General features: G+C 39.9%; 1 protein-coding gene across 29 annotated transcripts in view; it reads left to right on the plus strand.

Moving 5' to 3' along the window:
• The window catches only part of Tp53bp1 (tumor protein p53 binding protein 1), a 94,850-nt gene that overhangs the window by 36,333 nt on the left and 39,893 nt on the right, over positions 1-18,624 (plus strand). For 21 of the 29 annotated variants that reach the window (XR_002388318.2, XM_087207319.1, XM_021241685.2 and 18 more), the window contains exons 9-12: positions 75-204; positions 1,221-1,315; positions 4,370-4,578; positions 15,694-17,020. Coding sequence is in view for 28 of the 29 variants with exons in the window: in XM_087207319.1 (XP_087063445.1) it covers positions 75-204; positions 1,221-1,315; positions 4,370-4,578; positions 15,694-17,020 (1,761 nt within the window). In the remaining variant the exon portion in view is untranslated. The remainder of the gene's footprint in view (positions 1-74; positions 205-1,220; positions 1,316-4,369; positions 4,579-15,693; positions 17,021-18,624) is intronic. The other 8 variants (XM_021241683.2, XM_021241688.2, XM_004861686.3 and 5 more) reach the window with 1 other exon arrangement.

The following is an 18,624-nucleotide window of genomic DNA, read 5'->3' on the forward strand; positions in this document are numbered from 1 at the left end:
TGTTTTTATAGTACTTTTGGTTTTTTTGGCAAATCAAAAAAATAAATGCAACCAGAATTTCTTTTTCTCCCCAGTAGCTTCTGATGGTTGCTGTACTCCTTCAAAGGAGGAAGGTGGATGTTCTCTGACTTCCACACCTGCTACCACTCTGCATGTCCTGCAGCTCTCTGGCCAGAGATCCCTTGTGCAGGAGAGTCTGTCCACGTAAGTAGTCCTTCACAGCTGTGTCTGAGGGCTTGGGCAGAGGTTAAAAGAGCTGAAGTTGCCTGCCAGTCTAGATTCTTAGTAAACCAAAAAGTAGAACTAGGCTTTAGAATTCCTGGGGTAAGAACTCAGTGTTAACAATCAAGGACAGATAGATCTGTTTCCCATATAGAGGCTAACAGTAGATTAAAATTTTCACCGGGACAGAAAATGCCTATTTAGAATGTGTTACACATCCTGAATAAGCATTCTGGTGTTTTATTTTACCAGCATTTCTTCTCAGTTAGTATTATAGGATAGAAAGTAGGTTGTTGGCCAGGGATTTAGCTCAGTGGTTCTGCTGCCTGCCTTGCAAGCGGAAGGTCCCGAGTTTGATCCCTGGTACCAAAAAAAAAAAAAAAAAAGAAAATAGGTTGTTATAGTTAATAGTAGTTGAATTTCTTCGTCTCAGTAGTAGGCCAGAGAGATTTGCTCTTTTGTTTTTTTGTTTGTGTTTGCTTTTAAATAAAAATATGTAATCTTTCTAATTAGGCAAAAATGGTGTATTTTTTTATGTCTCAAACCTGCAGTGACATTTTTTAGCACTTGCGCATTCTGTTTTTCAATCATGATGTCCTTGTGTCTGGTCATCCACCTTGCCCTTACTCTATTGAAAAAAAATTCTTATATTAGAAATGTCTCAAGCCAAGTGTGGTGGCACACACCTGTAATCCCAGTACTTGGGAGGCTGAGGCAGAAGGATCTCAAGTTCAAGGCCAGCCTGGGATGCATAGTAAGCTGAAGGCCAGCCTGGACTATACAGTGAGGCCCTGTCTCAAAAGGTCACAAAAGAAAGAATGAATGAAATACCTGGTGTGGGAATAGTTACTCAGTGGTTCTTCCACCCGTCTCAGATTGTTGGGAGAAATGCCGTTAGGTAGTAATCTGAATGACTTAGTTCTGCTATTACAAAGTGAAAACAAATGTGGAAACTATGGTTGTAGTAAAATAACCTGTGGTTCTCTCTTTATATAAAGGAATTCCTCAGATCTTGTTGCTCCTTCCCCTGATGCTTTCCGATCTACCCCTTTTATCGTTCCTAGCAGTCCCACAGAGCAAGAAGGGAGAAAAGGTGAGCACTCTCAGTCTGTCTGTTAATCTGGGGTCAGAAGAGGAGGGCGGGGATGGGCCTTAGTGGAGAGGATGTGTCCAGCATGCCCAGGCCCTGCGTCTGATCCCTGGCTCTGCGCAGAATGAAGAATGTGTGTTTCTCTGTGCTCAGAGCACGGTCCCATGTCCTGTGGGGACCCTGCCTCTAACCTTCAGGAATACGATCTAGTGCAAAGTGTTCTTTAGTACTTGGCTTGGATGCTTTTGAGAGTTTTGTATTGTTGATTCAATTTTTACAAAGGCCCTTAAGGGAAAATTTTTATATCTTTTAAATGAATTAGTATGGTGATGAACTGGATTTTTTACTAGCGGACTACTAGTTTCCAGTAACATGCTAGCATGTTTCTGGTGAGAGGGAAATAGTGATTGCTTTTTATGCTCTTTATAGGTTATGTTTGCTATTGAAAACATTTTATTTTAATTTACTCCTTTTCTCCTTTGAAGACTTAGCTGATTTTTGTACTTTATTTACTTTATTCACAAAGAAAGCCTTTCTTTTTTGACTCACCTTTTATTTTTGGTGGTACTGGAACCCAGGACCTTGCATATGCTAGACAAATGCTCTAGTGCTGAGCTGCGTCCTTAGCCCTTTATATTTTACTTTGAGATAGGATCTCACTAAGTCACCCTGGCTGCCCTTGAATTTGTGCTCCTCCAGCCTTAGTCTCCTGAGCATCTGGGATTACAGGTGCGCGCCACTCTGCCTGGCTTGACTAATTTATCTCAGTTATCTAAACCCATTTTGCTCTACTCTAGGCATCTATCCAGTCATTCAACATATCTGCAAAGCTTATCCCCATAAATTCTGTGATTGTCTTCTTTTTATTCCTTCATGTCAATAATATTATAGTCAGTTTTTATTGAGCACTGAATGTGTGTCAGATACTGTTCTAGGTGCTTCTCTGTGGTTCCAAGTGCCTCTCTACGGTTTTTCTCACTGAATCTTTACAACATCTAAGCAGGAGGTGTCATTTTTGTCCCCATCTTACCGGTAAATGGAGGCATGGGGCTGTTTCTTGCGCGATGTGATGTAGCGGTAGGATTTGGACTTGGGTGGTTGCCTTTTGATTGTGTGCTCTTGTGTGTCAGGTACATGCTGCCTATTATATCCTGCTGTCTTTACTTTAAATAACTGCAATTTGGAAATACAGTTAGCTGTTTTTCAAGTGTAATTTATCTATGCAGAATGAGACTTCTGCCTCAACCTTATGTCTCCTGCTGTTTTCTTTTCAAATCACTTGTAGTATCCAAGTAGACTAATGTCATTCTAGTCATAGCATGATGAGTGACATCTTCAATAAAAAGGTAAGTCCATCCTACAGAAACCCTGTTAATGCAAGTTAAGTTTGATTAATTCTTTTTTTTTTTGGTACTGGGGATCGAACTCGGGTCCTTACGCTTGCAAGGCAGGCGATGGAGCCACTGAGCTATATCCCTGGCTTTATGCATAAATATGAAAAAGTATTTTTGCACAGTTGGCATCGTATTATGTATATGAGTCAGTTTTTTTCCATGTAGCATATTTTTCATTGTCAGTGTATTTCACATTTAATGCATTTGGTTAATATGTGTATCAGTGTTTGTGAGACTCTATATACTTTTTATTGGTACTGGGGATTGAACTCAGGACCTTGTACTTGTGAGGCAGGTGCAGTGCCACTGAGCTAAATTGCCGGCCCTATGTACTTTTTATATGTATTTGGTTTTTGCTGTCTTATTAACCTGAAGTAGTTTCATAGGTAGTGCCTCAAGTAGTGGGTCTTTAATGTGTTTTGTTGTGACAAAAAAAATGTCACAAGGTGTGATGCAGATGCTAAGCACCACTGTGGCAGTGTATGAAAGGCCTGCAGTGCCAGATCCCCAGCTAGAGGAGATCAGTGTGTGAGGTAGAGACCAGCTGAGCAGCAGGGCAGGTACAGAGGCTAGGTGTGGAGATGGGACCCCCGTGAGAGTTTCTGCATGGCCTGGAGGAAGCCTGGTTGGGAGGAAGCTGTCAGACCGATGAGAAAGCACACGTGTTTTGTTTGTTCCCTCCGGAGTAATTTATGTTGAGTTTAGTGACTTCTTAGTACTTCGACAAATTGGTGCTGATTGATACTGATAGATTTTTTCCCTTCATTTTTAGTTGTATTGGCATTCATCTTTCTACCCTTAGTGGTTGTTAATGAAAATATAACGAATTCATAAATACATAGGTATTTATTCAGCATGGTGAGCAAATTCACTGCCTTTCAAATCCTGAAGCAGAATATGTGGGGGTTAAATTAAGTGGCATTTATCTGGGCAGTCCCACATAAAATGAGAAAATAAGCTCTGTATAGTTAGGAACGGGGCTGAGGAGCCAGCTAAAATACCCTAAATGGGTGTGTGTCCCCCGGTTTTCTTCTTTGATTAGTGAATGTTTGCAGCACCTACTGTCCATAGTCACCGTGCAGAGTTGGTACGTGCACGTAACTCATCTTAATTCTTTATATATCTCTGTGCCCTTCTTTCCCTCCCTCCCTCCCTCCCTCTCTCCATCTCTTGGTCCCCTTCCTGTTTGCAAAACTCAAATTTTAATCTAATTAGAAGCATGGTTACTCCTTTTACTCCCAGAAAGAAAATATTACTAGGACCTAATCTGTTAGTATTTTGTTGTTTTTCTGAAAGTTAAAGTCATTATTATTACTATTATTTTTTTTGAGACAGGGTCTTGCTATGTAGTTTAGGCTGGCCTTGAACTCATGGTGCAGCCCAGTTTGGCCTTGAACTCATGGCACTCCTCCTGCCTCAGCCTCCCAAGTGTTGGGATTACAGGAGTGTGCCATCAGCCTAAAGTCATTATTATTATTATTTTTTGGTACCTGGGATCGAACTCAGGACCTTGCCCTTGTGAGGCAGGCCTGCTGCCACTCAGCTAAATCCTCAGCCCTTAAAATCATTTTTTTAAGAGAAGAAACTTGTGTATAATTATTGTTAGTGGGTTCTGGAACATGAATAATATTGACAAGTGACTATTTTTCTTGTTTTAAACCAGATGAGCCAGTGGATATGTCAGTCCTGTCTGAGGGAGTGGGGGAGCCTTTTCAGAAGAGACTCCAAGTCAGCGATCCAGTGCAGGTAGAAAACACGCCGCTTCCACCTGCGGGTGCCGTGTCCCCGCAAGCCTTGACGCCCGTTTCTCAGAGCACCCCAGTGCTTACCCCTGGCTCCCTTCCTGTCCCATCGCAGCCTGAATTCTCACATGTGAGTATTGTAAAAAGTCTGTTTTCTCCTAAAGTCTTTTTTGTTGTTGTTGTTATTTTATTTTATTTTTTTTTTGGTACCGGGGATCGAACTTGGGACCTTGTGCTTGCAAGGCAGGTGCCAGAACCGCTGAGCTAAATCCCCAGCCCTTTGTTGTTGTTATTAAGCAGCTTTATTGAGGTATAATTTATAAACCCTAAATTCAGCCATTTTCGTGCGTTATTTAGTGATAGTTTGGGGAATCTGCAGAGCTGTGTACCTGTCATCACCGTCAAGTCTAGAACATGTTCGGTCCCCTAACACCTTGGTTCTTTTTGGTCCTGGACCTTGCACTTGTGAGGCAGGTACGGGTGCCACTGAGCTAAATCCCCGGGCCTCGGTACCATCTCACTACACTTTTGATGTTAAATTTTGGGCTATATCTTTAAGCTTTTTGAAAATGCTACTGTGAAATGACTGTCATTTTGTGAAGTTGCTGTCATTTTTGTCTTTCCGCATGCCTGCTTTTTTAGAAAAGGAAACCATTTATAGCAGACATACAGCTTGCATCTTTTCCCTGCTAACCTTTGTCATAATAATTTTTCTTATTTATTTATTTATTTATTTATTTATTTATTTATTTATTTATTTATTTATGGGTACCAGGGATCGAACTCGGGTCCTTGTGCTTACACAGCAGGCAGTGAAACCACTGAGCTAAATCCCTGGCCCTGTCATATAATTTTTAATGTTTTATTGTCTTTATATTATCCTTTCAAAAACTGTAAGGGCCAGGGATTTAGCTCAGTGGTTCTGGAGCCTGCCTTGCAAGTGCAAGGTCCCGAGTTTGATCCTTGGTACCAAAAAAAACAAAACAAAAACAAAACCCTGTAATATTTCTGAGTAGATGTACATACAGTATCTCATTACTCTTTTCTCATTCTTGCACTGAGAACATCAGGATGAGTTTTAGGTGGTTTTTGGTTTTGTTTTTTTGGTTGTTTTGGAGATAAGGTATCATTATGTAGCCTAGGCTGATCTTGAACTTGCAGTGATCCTCCTGCTTCATCCTCCTGAGTGATGAACTACAGATGTGTGCCGCCATGCCTGTCTGATTCTTAGGGTTTTTTTTTTTCCCATACTGGAGATCAAACTCAGGACCTTGTGCTTGCCAGGCAGAAACAGCACCACTGAGCTAAATCCCTGGCCCACCCTTTAGGTTTTTTTCAAGTTTTTGATATACATTTTTTTCTAAAAGCAAAAAAAAAAACTAATGCCTTATTTGCATAATTTGAAAGAAATGAAATGCAACTTTCATAGTGAGTTGCAGGTCCTTAGGTGCATCTAAATGACTATATTGTATATCCAATCTAAACGCTTGTTTTTAGGCCTGAGGATGTTACTCAGTGGTACAATGTGTTCCCAGCATGTGGAAGAACAGCTCTGGGTTCAGTCCCCAGTACTGAGGGACAAAAAGGGCCTGTTCTTTTTTTTTTTTGGTACCGGGGATCGAACTTGGGTCCTTGCGCTTGTGCAGCAGGCGGTGAAACCACTGAGCTAAATCCCCAGCCTCGTTTTAAGGAATTATTAGCAGGAATGTGGTAGAATGGTGAAGAACAAGGACTGCAGAGTCAGGATTTCCTGGAGCCACTCCTGGTTCTGCTGTTACTGTTGTGACCAATCAGAACTGAGCCTCCTTTTCCTCATCAGTCAAATGGGGATTTAAAAATTTATTCTATTTTATTTTTTTATTTTGCTGTACTGGGGATTGAACCCAAGGCCTTCACACTGAGCTACATCACCAGCCCTTTAATATTTTGTTTAAATTTTGAGATAGAGTCTCACTATGTTGCTAAGTTGCCCAGGCTGGGCTCAGATTTGCAGTGCTCCTGCCTCAGCCTCTCAGGTGCTGTATTAGAGGCACGTGCCATGATACTGGATCCAGCTCAGATGGGGATATTGATGCTTTCTACTCTCTGGGATAGTCATGAAGGTTAAAGGAGTTGATATGTATAAAGTCTCTAGAATGATGCCTTGTATGTGGTAAATACTGCATAAGGTATTTATTGTTGGCAATAAAGAGTTACACAGAGTTGAAATAGATGTTTAGCTACCATCTCTCTTTGTCTTTAGCTTTTCTGTTGCTATAAAATTATACATGAGCATAATACAGAACAGAAAAGCTGTTGGGATTAACGGAGAAGTTGTAAGCACTGACATAAAGCACCGGAAGGAATCTTCTGGAAAATGTAGCTGATGCTAACGACAGTAGTTGCAGATGTTTTCCAGTGAGGAGGTAGGACTTCGATGAGAGTGAGTCTTTGCAGAAGTGTCTGTATCAGTGAGAGGAAACGCTGGCTGCATAGAGATCCAGCTTTTTGAGGAGCCACACACTTGCTGGGGGAAATTGTCCTGCCTCGGCGTTTATCACATACCTTCCGCAGCAGCTAGAAACCCAGCAGTGAAAATATGATATGAATGAGTAATTCTAAGTGTACTTCAAAGATTTTCTGGAACCTAAGATGACTGATCACATTTCTTTGTGATCATATTTAAAGATGTCAGCAGTACAAGTCCATGCCGCTTGGAAAAAAACACTCTCAAGAGGACTTTTACAACATAGCTTTTTCTTTTAGTTTTTTTTTGGTACCGGGGATCAAACTCAGGACCTTGCACTTGCGAGGCAGGTGGCGGAACCACTGAGCTAAATCCCCAGCCCTCAACATAGCTTTTTCATTAAGGGTTTGGTTTTAGGTGATTAATAAGCATTTGTAAACCAAAAAAAAAAATTAAGTTAAAAGTCTTTCCTCACCTCTACCCAAAGATGCTTTCAGTTCCCTTTTTTTTCCTGCCCTGGGGATTGATCCCAAGGCCTTTATACTGAGCTATATCCCCAGGCTTTTAAAATTTTGTCTTTTAATTTTTATTTTGAGCTGGGCGTGGTGGTGTATGCCTGTAATCCTAGCACTCAGGAGGCTGATGCAGGATTGGTGCAAGTTCAAGGCCAGCCCGGGCTACATAGTGGGTTCAAGAACAGCCTGGACTATGCAGTGAGTGAAACCCTGTCTCAAAAAACAAAACAACAACAAAAAGTCTACTTGATTATTATTTTGAGGCGGGGTCTTGCTAAATTGCTAAATTCTCCAGGCTTGTCTTGAATTTGTCATCCTCTTGCCTCGGCCTTCCAGAGTACTAGGATTATAAGGCGTCACCCCTGGCATACACTTTCAGTACTTTTTTCTCTTGTTTATCTCCATAATTGTACCTAGCATGATTATATTTTCATAAATCCTGTTTTAAAAAATGTGAGCCATGTCCTTGTCTTCCAGGTATAGTTCCTTCATCATTTGGTTTAGATTGCTGCTGAATTACCAGTATGACTAAGCACTAATCACACCAGAGCTTGTGGAATGTTAGGGTTATTTTACCTTGTTTGCATAATTTCTTGTCTCTGAAATTGTTGTCTTTGAAATTCTAACTTCTCAAATCAATCCTAGACTCTTCACTAATTTTAAGAACCTCCTTTTAGGGTGCTCTAGGACCTCAAGCTGTGTGTTTCATCTTTCTGGAGGAAACCGGTTTGCAGTATCCTAATTTCTGATTGTTTCTTACTGTCACTGTGCCTGTGCATGGCTTCATCTCCCGTGGTTGTCGGCCCCAGAGCCCCTCTTTACCTTTGTATTGGAGTCCTCTCAGGCTGCATACTTTCTTCTCTCTTCTTCCTCCTTCCTTCTCTGTTTGCGGAAGAGACTGTGCAGAATCTCTTTTATTTCTTTAAATGTTTAGTAGAATTTGCCAGTGGAGGAAAAATAGGCCTAGACATTCTCCTGTGGGAGGTTTTAAATTATGAGATCAACCTTTTTATTTTTCGGAAGTCTCCCTATGTAGCCCAGCCTGGTTTCCAACTCCTGTCTTAAATGATCTTCGTGACTCTCAAATAAAACAGCCCCCCTCCCCCCCCATTGAGCCTGTGCCCTCACCAAACTGCGCCTCCAACTCACTGTTTGCCAGGTCACCTGTCTTCTGCTTGGTGTGCCTGTTTGCAATGGAGGGCATTCTCTAGGAGCCTTCATTCCACTCATACTTGACTTATAGTCCAGTTTGTAGAAATATTAACATTCAGGTTGGTAATTTTTTTTTTTTTTTTTTGTACCGGGCATTGAACTCAGGTCCTTGCGCTTGCGCAGCAGGCGGTGAAACCACTGAGCTAAATCCCTGGCCCTCTTTGATGTTTTTTGAGGGCATTGCTCTGTTGTCTCTGAACTTCCTATGCTACTTTTGAGAGGTGTCAGGCCATTCTTTAATACATGGTCTGTTTTTCCTAAGCGAATCCTGCAGGATCTTCTTTTTGCCCCCAGAGTTCTGAAATCTTCAGGTCTTAGGCACGGGTCTGTTTCTATCCATTAGATTGGAAAATTGGTCAGTCCTCTTAAAATAGCCTTTTTTAATAGGCACACTATATTATACTATACTTTCTCTCTAAAGATAATAATAATAGTGCCCCCACCCCAGAATTGTCACTATTTCTTCCAGGTAAGTGTTAGGTTTTTTTTGTTTGGTTTGGTTTTTTTTAGACAAGGTCTTACCATGTAGTCCAGGCTGGCCTTAAATTCAGTGTGTGGCCCTGGCTGACCTCGAACTTGCAGAAATCTCCTCCTCTCATCTCAGCCATCTGAGTGCTGGGATTATAAGCGTGCACCACCATGCCCGACCTGGTAAATATCAGTTTTGTTTGATTTATTGTGTTTTCTTTTTAATTTTTTTGGTGCTGGGGCTCAAACCTAGGGCTTTAAGTATACAGAGCAGAAGCTCTACTGCTGAACTATATTCCCAGTCCAATTTTGTCTGCTTTGATCTCTTTTAAAGTAGAGATTTCCTTAGATATCTGGGAGCGCTTGATTATTTGCTGATATATAAAAGTGAAATAGCAGAATACCAGTCCAGATTAGAGTGGTTCCAAGCTGGTGTTTGAGGCTTGCTGTTTTGGGGAGTCCCTGTAGTGTGATCTGCTGAGACAGTCTGTCAGCTGTGCCCTGATGTCCGGATCTTGATTGTCCGGCCTCATCAGACTCCCCAGGATGGTATCTGATCTACCTGGTATGTCCTGGCCTGGCTGTCATTGTATTGAAAGTCCGTTAAGGGAAGGTTTGGGGACTGAGAGGCTGGTATGTGTTGGGAGGTAAAGGTTCCGTTCCGAATGTGCCTTTTCCTTCAGTCTCCCAGGCTTCAGCATAGCTCTTACCAATAGCTGTGCCCTTGCCTTCCAGTCCAGGGGCACTGCTTTCTCTAGGGCAGAAGCAGCACAGGAAGTGGGGAGGGTCTGGGTGTCGGACTGCTTCTCCATAGATTCCCACTCCTCCTGTTTTAGCACCATCTTGCCACTACTTTCAGAATTACCCAGTGCTACTGCCATGTCCTGGACCTTTTTTGGGAAGATGAATGTTGTTTAGTGGTACAGTTCTGGTTGCTTCTTGGCTTTCTCCTCTGTTAGCTTAGAAATTCAACTTTCACTAACCTGCCAAATAGATTACTAGTCTTCTAAAATTTTTTTTTCAGTTTTCTTTCCATTTGTTCTCTTTTTCTTGAGACCTCCCCCCCCCCCCCCCCAGTACTGGGGATTGGACCCAGGGGCACTTTACCACTGAGCTACATCCCCAGCTCTTATTATTCTTTATTTTGAGACAGAGTCTTGCCAAATTGCCCAGGCTAGGGTCAGACTTAATAGTCCTCATGCTCCAGACTCCGGGTAGCTGGGATTACAACGAGTGTGTACCACTTTGTCCAGCTAGAATTTATGCTTTTTTTGGTGCAGAACTGGGGCTTGAACTCAGGACCTTGGGCTTGTGAGGTAGGCGCGGCACCACTGAGCTAAATCCCTGTCCTGAATTTATGCTTTTTTTTTTTTTTTTTTTTAAATTGTTGCCTAGAAGGACTTACATGAATGGCTAGATGAGGATTTAACTGTTTCTTGCTTCCAGTCAGTGAAATTGACCTCCCTGTGAAGAGCAGGAATAAAATAATAAGACAAGAAGACCCTAGAAGGTTTTGGAAAGAGTTAAAAGTAGATCTGTACACTCAATCTGCCATTTTTATTTGAAAGGTCCCTACTTTTTAAATTATGCTTCAAAATCCTACATATTATTGTTAGTAGATAACCATTGTGTATCTGTTATTTCTTCTGTACCTTGGTTACTGGAATCCAAGTCCATTTAATTTTGATACTATAAAATTTAAATAAATATAAGGAGATAGTTACTAAACGAGAAAATTGAGATGGTGGTAATTTTGTGAGTTTTTTCTTTCTTTTCTAACAAACTTGTTAATTGCATAGCTTCTTTGACTCTTCACCAGTATGTGGGAAATGGGGAGATGATTAGAACATAGGTTCATATTTAACACTTTTCTTTTTCTTGATTTTGGGGATGACAGATTAGATTAGAGGTGACAGATTAGATTAGAAGTGCTAAAATGAAGATGCTAAAAAGCTTTGTAGGGCTCTTAAGCTTTGTATGTTTGAGGCCAGCTTTTAACTAGGATACTGTGGGTTTAGGTCTGCACCTAGTAGTTGGTGCCTTGAACACAGTCAGTTGTCCGTCTTTATTCCCAGCTCCAGGAGGTTTTGTTCACTTGGTGCAGTTATTCTGACTAAGCCTGAAGGGATCCCAGAACTGGGGACGAATTGGGGACAGACGCTCAGAGTTTGGTTAGAGCCAGGCAGTCTTTGGAAATGTAGTTTGTTGCTGGGTGGCGAACTCCCTGAATCCTGCTCTGACTGATTGAAATTCTACTTATATGTATGTGTATATATATGTGTGTGTATATGTATATGTATATATATATTTATTTTATTGGTACATTTTAGGTATACAATATGTTTACATTTATCATTGGGTGCTTGTACCTGTACATGGTGTATCTTGGTTCTTATTTTTTTTCACATTACCTGTGCGCCCTTCAAAATTCTACTTATATTATAAAAATTCTTGTTAAAAAAAAAATCACATCAGTATTTACTTTGAAAATGCTTTAAAGGTCGTTATGATGGGCAATAGCTGCCTAATGAGTATCGGGCTTTCTTTGGGTGTTGAAAATGTCTAACTGGGTGGAAGTGGTGGTTGTGCATTGGTGTGACTAATGAATGTCACCGAATTGTTGATTTTAAAATGAGTTGATTTTTCTTTTATGTGCGTTTTGTTTTAAAAAAGGTATTTATAGTTTTATTAGGAGTGTCTTAAATTAGGTTATCTAATAACTTATTTGGGGGCTGGGGATGATGCTTACTGGTAGAACCCTTGCCTAGCACATGTGAGGCCCTGAGTTTGAATCCTAACACCACAAAAAACCCCCACCAAAAAAATTCTTTTTTGCAACTAAAGAAAGCATATATATATTTCTTGCAGATGTTATACAAATAAAAGAAGATAAAACTATCAGTTATCCTATCTCAGAAATTACAACTCTTAACTTTTTAAGTCATGTTTAAATTTTAAGATACATGAAAATTATATGAAAATGTATAAAAAAGCTATAATAAAATATATATTCATATACTTTTTTTTAACTAAAATGGAAACTATTCTTATTTAATGCATTTAATGCATAGCTAGAGTTTTTTTTTTTAATTTTTTTTTTTTGTATTAAATTATTTTATTGGTACATTGTAGGTATACAACACAATTACATTTCTCATTGGGAACTTGTACCTTTACATAATGCATCTTGGTTCTTAATTTTTCCCCATTCCTAGCCCTCCCTTCACGCCCTCCACCCTTCCCTATTTACAAAGACTTTATTTCCATTTTTTCCATTTCTCATCATTTTTCCTTTCCCTTCTTAGCTTTCCCCTGTGCCTCCCACTACCCCTACCCCTTTGGACCTTTTCTTCCTATTTTACATTATCGATTATTCATTCTAATCATTGGTACATTTTAGGTGTACAATATAATGACATTCATCATTGGAAATTTGCACCTTTACATAATCTCTCTTGGTTCTTATTTTTCACCCTTGCCCAGCCCTCCGTTCAACCCCTCCATTCCTCCCTATTTACAAAGATTTTGTTCCTGTTTTTCCATTTTCTCATATTAATCCCATTCCCTTCTATCCTTTCCTCTAGCCCTCCCACTTCCTTCCCCTTTGCCCCTTTTCTTCCTATTTCACATTACCTATTATACATTTAGTCCTTATTTACACTTTCAGTTTCTCACACTAGAGAAACTATTCGGAATTTATTCATGTGTGTCCTATTTATTTCACTTAAGAGTATTGCCTCAATGTGCATCCACTTAGCTATAAATGTCTCTAATTTCTCATTTTTTATGGCTGAGTAGTACTCCATTTTATAAAAAAACCCACAGTTTCTTTATCCAGTCTCCAGTTGATGGGCATTTGGGCTGTTTCCAAGTTTTAGCTATTGCAAACTGTGCTGCTATGAACATGGGCACACATATATCACTGTGGTATGATTCTTTTAATTCTTTGGGGAAGATCCCCAGCAGTGGAATAGCAGGGTCAAATGGGACTTCCAGTCCTAGTTCTTTGAGGTATCTCCATACTGATTTCCACAGTGGTTGCACCAGTCTGCACTCCCACCAGCAGTGGAGCAGGGTTCCTCTTTCCCCACAGCCCCGCAGAGTTTTTGTTTTTGTTCTTTCTGGAGACAGGCTCTTGCTATGTTGTTCAAGCATGCCTTGAATGCACTTTGTGTAGGCTTGGCTGGTCTCAAACTTGAGGTGATCCTCCTGCTTCAGCCTCTCAAGTGTTGAGATTACAGGTGTGCAGTACCACTCCTGCTTTTCCATATTTTAAAATATCCTTCTGTCATACAGTTTTATGTAGCACAAAGAATTCTATCCTGTAGATGAGTTACAATTTTTAAACCTATAGTAGATATTTAAAATGTTTCATGTTTCCTATTATAAATAATAAGGTAGTGGTGAATAGTCTAATAGCTAAATCTCAGTATACTTCCATTGATTAATTTTTGGAAATGAAATTATTGGGTTAAAGGGGATACAGGATTTTTAAAGCTATTGTATGTTGCCATGTTGCTATTTAGAAATATTGAGCTAATTTATATTCTCATGTCTGATTGTGTATGAACAGGTTCAAATTTATGACCATTTTAAAAATCTGGTAGGATACATAGTAATAGCAACCATTGAAATACCACAGTTATGAAATATACAGAATGTTTGGCTACATGTTTTTATTCCCCACTGCTATAAAAATCATGGAATGAATGCCTCACAAGCTATGTCTAGAGGTTTTTTTTTTTTTTTTTCTGATATTGTGGATCAAACTCAGGACCTTGTGCTTGCGAGGCAGGTGTGGTACCAGAGCTGAATCCCTAGCTGTCTAGAGTTTTATAGCATTTATGTGGACAGAATAATACTCTAACTGTGAATTTTTTTTTCTTTTTTACTGGGATTCGAGCTCAGGACCTTGCACTTGTGTGAGGCAGGCACAGCACCACTGAGCTACATCCCCGGCTCTCTAACTGTAAATTCTTAAAAACATATCGAAACTTTGGATTATTTTCTCCCATTAAAAAAAATTTTTTTTTGACTACCAACATTTTATTTATTTATTTATTTATTTTGATACCAGGGATCGAACTTGGGTCCTTGCACTTGCGAGGCAGGCAGTGGAACCACTGAGCTAAATTCCCGGCCCCTCCCATTTTAAAAATTCGAGTATCATCTACATAAAATCAAATGCCTTTTTAAGTGTATAAAGTTTGATGAATTTTGGTAGTGTTTACAAATGGGTAGCTATCACCACCATCAACGTATAGAGCAAATTCTTCAACCTACAAAGTTCCTTCCTAATCCTAATCCTTTGTAGTTGATTTCCGCCCCCCCCAGCTTTCCCCTCCATCCATGGCAACCATTTACCTTCTTTTTTTATTGGTGTGGGGGATTGAGCTCTGGATGATGCACTTCCAAGGCAGGTGCGGTGCCACTGAGCTAAATCCTGGCCCTACCTTCTTTCTATCATTATAAATTTGGTTTGTATTTTTTTTGTGGTACTGGGAATTGAACCCAGGACTTTTTTTTTTGGTACCAGGGATTGAACTCTGCACTTGCGAGGCAGGCGCGGTGCCACGGAGCTAAATCCCTGGCCCCGGGGTTTTTTTGTTTTGTTTTTTTTTGAGAATTTTGTGTGATTCGAGTCATGAAATATGTCTTTCATGTTTGAACTCTTTCATTTAGCATATTTTTGAGCTTTATTCCTATGTTTACATGTGTTAATATTTAATTACATTTTTGTTGTTGAATAGTATTCCATAATGTGTATATTCACAGTTTGCTTGTTCATCCACCAGTTGACAGATACTTAGGTTGCTTCCAGTGTTGGACTGTTAGGACTAATAAAGCAGATACATACACATTTGCTTATACATCTTTGTGTGGACATATTTTTTTATTTCTCTTAAGTAAATACTGATGAATAGAATTTCTGAGTCATGGTAATTTAACTTCCTAAAATACTGTCATGCTGTTTTCTAAAGTGTCCTTTAGAAACCTTTTTGCATCCCCACCAGAACTGCGTGAGAGTTGCGGTTGTTGTATAGTACTTGGGCTTTTGAGTTTTTCAAACTCATGGAATTTAAGTGTGATTTTAATGTGCATTTCTCTGCTGACTAATTTTGATTTCTGATGTTTGCTTTATGAATGTCAGTGTATTGTGAAATAGTAGGAAGTGAAATGAGTCCATATTCCTTGTGAGATCTGAAACGGGCTCTGCAGGCAACATGTCCAAGTGATGCCCATGTACTATACTTGGGAGCCCATTGTATAATGATGTGATTTTAGTAGTTTGATGATTTACAATTAAATTTAAATATCTTCTTCACTTTTGAAAAAGGGTAAGGTAGTACTTTTAGGTTTTTGTTTGAATTGTGCTTATTCCTTACCAGTGGCTGTATAGGAAAGTCATGAACCAGAGAGACTTAGAGAGACTTCTGTAGATGAAAGATGTGATGCTGAGCTTTGTATTTCTGGGGTTACAGTCCTTAGAGTTCTTTAATCCTTGGATAATTGATCTAAAAATTATAGATGAATATAAGGGTTAGATGGAAGAGAAACAAGATTATGAATAAATGATGATTTGTTACTTTTTATTCTTTCTTAGGACATTTTCATTCCATCACCAAGTTTGGAAGAACAGTCAAATGATGGGAAGAAAGGTGGAGACTTGCATGATTCATCTTTGACTGTTGAGTGTTCTAAAACTTCAGAGATTGAACCAAAGAATTCCAGGGAGGATCTTGGACTCTCTTTGACAGGGGATTCTTGCAAGTTGATTCTTTCTACAAGTGAGTACAGTCAGTCCTCAAAGATGGAGAGCTTGAGTTCTCACAGGATTGATGAAGATGGAGAAGATTCCCAGGTTGAGGATACTGAACCCTTGTCTCCAGTTCTCAGTTCTAAACTTGTTCCTGCAGAAAGTGACAGTATCCCGATGAATCCAGCACCAGATGGTCAAGTAGAACTGAGCCAGATTGATGACAAAACAAAAGGAGATGACACAGAGAACAGGGATGACCTCAGTATTTTAGCCACTGGTTTCAAGGGCACAGAAGAAACTGTAGCAGAAGACATTTGTATTGATCTCACCTGTGACTCAGGGAGTCAGGCAGTTCCTTCTCCAGCTACTCGGACTGAGACCCTTTCTAGTGTCTTAGATCAGGAGGAAGCTATGGAAGTTACAGAGCACCATCCAGAGGAGGGATCTTCAGGGAGTGAGGTAGAAGAAATCCCGGAGACTCCTTGTGAGAGTCATGGAGAGGAGCCTAAAGAAGAGACTATAGAGAGTGTCCCGTTTCACCTTTCTTTGACTGAAACTCAGTCCCAAGTGTTGTGTCTTCAAAAGGAAATCCACAAACGAGAATGCCCAGAAGCTATGGAAGTTGAAACCAGTGTGATTAGTATTGATTCCCCCCAGAAACTGCCCGTACTTGACCAAGAATTAGAACACAAGGATCAGGAAGCTTGGGAGGAAGCTACTTCAGAGGATTCAAGTGTTGTCATTGTAGATGTGAAGGAACCGTCTCCCAGAGTTGACGTTTCTTACGAACCTTTCGAGGGAGTGGAGAAATGCTCAGATTCCCAGTCCTGGGAGGATGTTGCTCCAGAAATAGAACCATGTGCTGAGAATAGACTAGAACCCCAGGAAGAGAAGAATATAGAATATGATGGAGATCGGAAATCAGTGACTACAGAAAAGGAACCTGTAGGGGAAGACTCTGCACAGCCTCCCTTGCCGTTAGTGAGAGATGATGAGCCTCCCAGGCCTGACCGGGAGATGCAGCAGCCCCAGCTTCAAGAGCAAACAGACAGTTCATTAGCAGAAGACTCCAGAATGGCTAATGCAAAGCAGCTGGGCCCAGGCAGAGAGGCAGGGCAGCTGGAGAAGGCCCCTGCTCATGCCTCGCAGAGCTTCTGTGAAAGTTCTAGTGGTGAGTGTGATTCTTGACTCTTCTGAGCTCCAACCACATCACCATTTGAAATGGAAGGTAGGAGGGCACTGCATGCCTGTATTAGGGCCGAGCAGGCGTAACTGGAGTTCATGCTTCCGAATGACCAGTAATATTGGGGACATCTAAGATTTGGGGTTGCATTGTTTTAATATAATTATTTGTAAGATTAGAGATCATTAGTTTTATCAGCTTTGTCACTCAGGAGTAGTTAACTGTGTACAGTCTGTTTTTTCTCTGTAGGTCATGTCAGTGTGTTCCCCCTGCCCACCAGGCTGAGCCTGGCACATGTAGGCCAGCGGACTGCCACTGTGCTACACCCGCAGCCCCAGTGTATTTTTATATTTTGACCCTTGTTTAGAAGGACAAGGATCTGTTTTTGAGTATATGATAAAAATCACTGTGAGGAGTAGTATGCTCTTACTGGTTGTTTTCCCTTTATGGGCATTATGTAAAATTTCCAAATTATATCAGTATTTATATATTATCTTAAATCTTTAACTGGAGAAGATACTAGGGTTTTTTGGGGTTTTTTTTTTAATGAAATCTAGCATGAGGACATAGATTGCTTCCTAAAATATTCATAGAGCATCATATGTGGCATTAGCTGAAAAGAATTCAAACTGAATTCTGAATGCCCAGTTAGTATAATGTAAAACTAAAACAACCCAACAAAACACAGATCTAAGTAAAACAAGTTTCTAGGGATATTGAGGGTCCCACTACATCATGGGTGACCATGCCTTTGTTTTGCCTAGAGTAGTCCCAGTTTATACCTGTTGTCTAGGTGTGACTGTTAATCATTAGGTGTATATTCAGGATTTATTTATTATTTCTGTTTTTCTCTTCAGAACAAGAAATGTTAGAGCTGAAAAGGAGTCTAGGACTATTGAGGTTCAGTGTTGTCTTCCTAAAGTTGTGGCCAGCTAATGATTAAGGTGGGACTAGCCCCTGGTCATCCAGATTCCCAAGTCAGTGCCTTGTTCCCCCTCAGAACTGCTCAGTGTGATCTCTGATTGTGAAGGGTTATGGCAGACAACTGTCTGAATGATCTAAAATTCTGTATTATTGAATATTTTTATAATTTCATTATATTTAAAGCATTCTTGACCTAATCGAAGAAAGCATCAGGGCTTATGGATTGTCTAAGTATCTTAACAATTTAATGCAAAAGAAGCTTGTAAAACACAGATACTACTTCAGTTAGATTAATAGTATTCTTCATGAATTCTAGTTTATGCTATTAATATAGCAGCCAGTTGGGGGTTTTTTTGGTTATAGACACTGCCATAGTAAAATTATTGTACTAGTATTAATCCAGATTATTGAAAATGTCATTAAGTGATTTTTTACTTATTTTAAGATTTTAGGTTTTTTTTTTTTTGTACCGGGGATCAAATTTAGGACCTTGTGCTTGCAAGGCAGGCTTGGTGCCACTGAGCTCAGTCCCCAGCCCTTTAAGATTTTAGTTTTTGAATAGACAACAAAAATCAATGAAGACATGATTGAAAAATTATATTTCTGCAGAGAAGTTAAATAGAATAGTTTTAGCTGAAAATTGCAATTCAAAGAATAATAGTTTTTAA

Source organism: Heterocephalus glaber, unplaced genomic scaffold, assembly GCF_053883595.1.
Source record: "Heterocephalus glaber isolate CG9 unplaced genomic scaffold, H.glaber_assembly_v1.0 deba00000809, whole genome shotgun sequence".
In the NCBI taxonomy this organism is placed as follows: Eukaryota; Metazoa; Chordata; class Mammalia; order Rodentia; family Bathyergidae; genus Heterocephalus; species Heterocephalus glaber.